Source organism: Belonocnema kinseyi, chromosome 4 (genome assembly GCF_010883055.1).
Source record: "Belonocnema kinseyi isolate 2016_QV_RU_SX_M_011 chromosome 4, B_treatae_v1, whole genome shotgun sequence".
Lineage (NCBI taxonomy): Eukaryota > Metazoa > Arthropoda > Insecta > Hymenoptera > Cynipidae > Belonocnema > Belonocnema kinseyi.
Genome location: NC_046660.1, coordinates 143,729,358 through 143,731,438, shown reverse-complemented (window position 1 = coordinate 143,731,438; position 2,081 = coordinate 143,729,358). Strand labels below are relative to the sequence as shown.

Below are 2,081 nucleotides of genomic sequence, written 5' to 3'. Positions count from 1 at the left end.
CCAGACTCTCAATCAAAAACAGCCTTCTCAACTCCCTATGCGCACCTTGAGTTCACTCGGATGCCCTTTGGCCTTAAGAATGCTCCAGCTACCTTTCAAAGAGTCATGGATTGTGTACTCACAGGTCTTCAAGGCATAAAACTGTTTGTCTACATGGACGACATAGTCGCCTATGCAGCCTCACTCGAAGAACATTCTCGAAAATTAACATCTCTTCCTGGTCGATTGAAATCAGCTGGGCTGGCGCTACAACCAGAGAAATGCCATTTCCTTAAACGAGAAATTGCTTATTTGGGACATGTGATAACTTAGGATGGAGTAAGACCAGATCCCAGGAAGACGGACTCTGTGAAAAAGTTTCCTGTTCCTAAAGGAAAGAAAAATCTGAAACAATTTCTAGGATTAGTCGGTTATTATAGGCGGTTTATCCCGAACTTTGCAAAAACAGCTAAACCTCTCACCTTATTTCTTAAAGATGAAGCCGAATTCATTTGGAGCCCTGAAACTCAAGAAGCTTTTGAAGTCCTGCACGATACAATATGTACTGAACCCTTGTTGCAGTACCCAAACTTCGAGAAACCATTTGTGTTCACCACCGCTGCATCCAACTATGCAATAGGTGGAGTTTTAAGTCAAGGTCCTATCGGACCTTGACTTAAAAATTAATAGCAATGCGGACGCATTGTCAAGGAACCCGGTTGATGTTAATGTATCTAAGGGGCCGGAAACTGACTCGAAAGAAGCACAATCTGCGGATCGTAGACCTGTGAGAGTGTTTGGAACCTGGGGAGAGGACGATGACAGGAAAAGTCTGGAGGAGTTATTGGAACATGGATTCTTTGAAAGCCTAGGCCTAGGGGAAGGTCAACACGTCCTTTAAATTGTTGTGAAAGCCCCCGGATTGCGAAAGTCGACGCGCAATTGGCTGGGGACAGGCAGTGTCAGTCTGTTGGCACCGATCTTTTAAGTTCAACTATGATCAATCAAAGTTCGGAGCAGGCATCCGGTCGGAGTCAAGGGCTGGCGACGCATTCGCACTTGCCTCTGATCGGGCCACGGACTGACAACAGCCGGAAAAAGACACCATGTTGTATTTGTGTATCTGTGACGCCTGGTCACGTTGAAAAGACACCATGTTGTATTAGTGCATCTGTGATGCCTGGTCATGTTGAAAATACAACCATGTTGTATTGGTGTATCTGTGACGCCTAGTCACGTTGAAAAGACACCATGTTGTATTGGTGTATCTGTGACGCCTGGTCACGTTGAAAAGACACCATGTTGTATTGGTGCATCTGTGACGCCTGGTCACGTCGAAAATGTACCATATTGTATTGGTGAGTCTGTGACGCCCTGTCACGTGAATCCATGTTCCAGTGCCGATACTCCCCTAAAAGAGATTTTAGCCCTGGTGGAAGGTATCTTCACATACAGCAAAGATAAGGTCTGTATGGGAAAGGGTCATCTTGCTCATCTAATCTCCGCGGATGGATACATGACATCGGAAATTAGCGAGGATTTGAAAAGTAAAAATTTGTTAAAGGTCGATGACATTAGGAGGGAAAGCCCGAAGGCCGGAGAGATAGTTGTGTTCAATCGTAATGGGAGGTTCATCTTCAGTCTCATTGTGAAAGACAAAAAGGAAGACAAGGTATTCTTGAATGTTGTCTCAGGAGCCATGTTGGCTCTTCGAAAGGCTATGGAAGCCTTGAGGGTACAAAGTGTCAGAATTCCAAGTACAGGAAACAGTCTCGACGACCTTTCTTGGGAATAAGTAGAAAAAACGATTGAACAGCATTTTGTTGGTTCCGGACTTTCGATAGTACTTTGCTCTGGAGAAATAATAATTCCCACAGTTGATATGAGGGATGAAATAATTAGAGGATATCACGAATCAGTTGTAGGAGGGCCTAAGGGTGTCAAAAAGACCTATTGGCGAGTGAGATCAACATACTATTGGAATAATTTAAAGGCTGACGTGCAAAGAATAGTATCTTCCTGCACAAATTGCCAGAGAAATAAGCTAGAACGAAGAGGGACTCGTCAACCGATGGTAATCACAGACACTCCTAAAGTTCCCT

The 2,081-nt window shown here is 44.4% G+C and overlaps 1 protein-coding gene across 1 annotated transcript; it reads left to right on the top strand.

Annotated features, from left to right (window-relative positions):
* The first annotated feature begins 1,165 nt into the window (after positions 1-1,165).
* LOC117171147 lies at positions 1,166-1,774 on the top strand. Its single transcript, XM_033358201.1, has one exon. The coding sequence runs from the start codon at positions 1,166-1,168 to the stop codon at positions 1,772-1,774; it is 609 nt and encodes a 202-aa protein (XP_033214092.1).
* Positions 1,775-2,081: the final 307 nt, after the last annotated feature.

What these genes read in the sequence shown, in the direction of transcription:
- LOC117171147 (XM_033358201.1), top strand. Translation starts at nt 1,166, where the DNA reads ATGTTGAAAATACAACCATGTTGTATTGGTGTATCTGTGACGCCTAGT.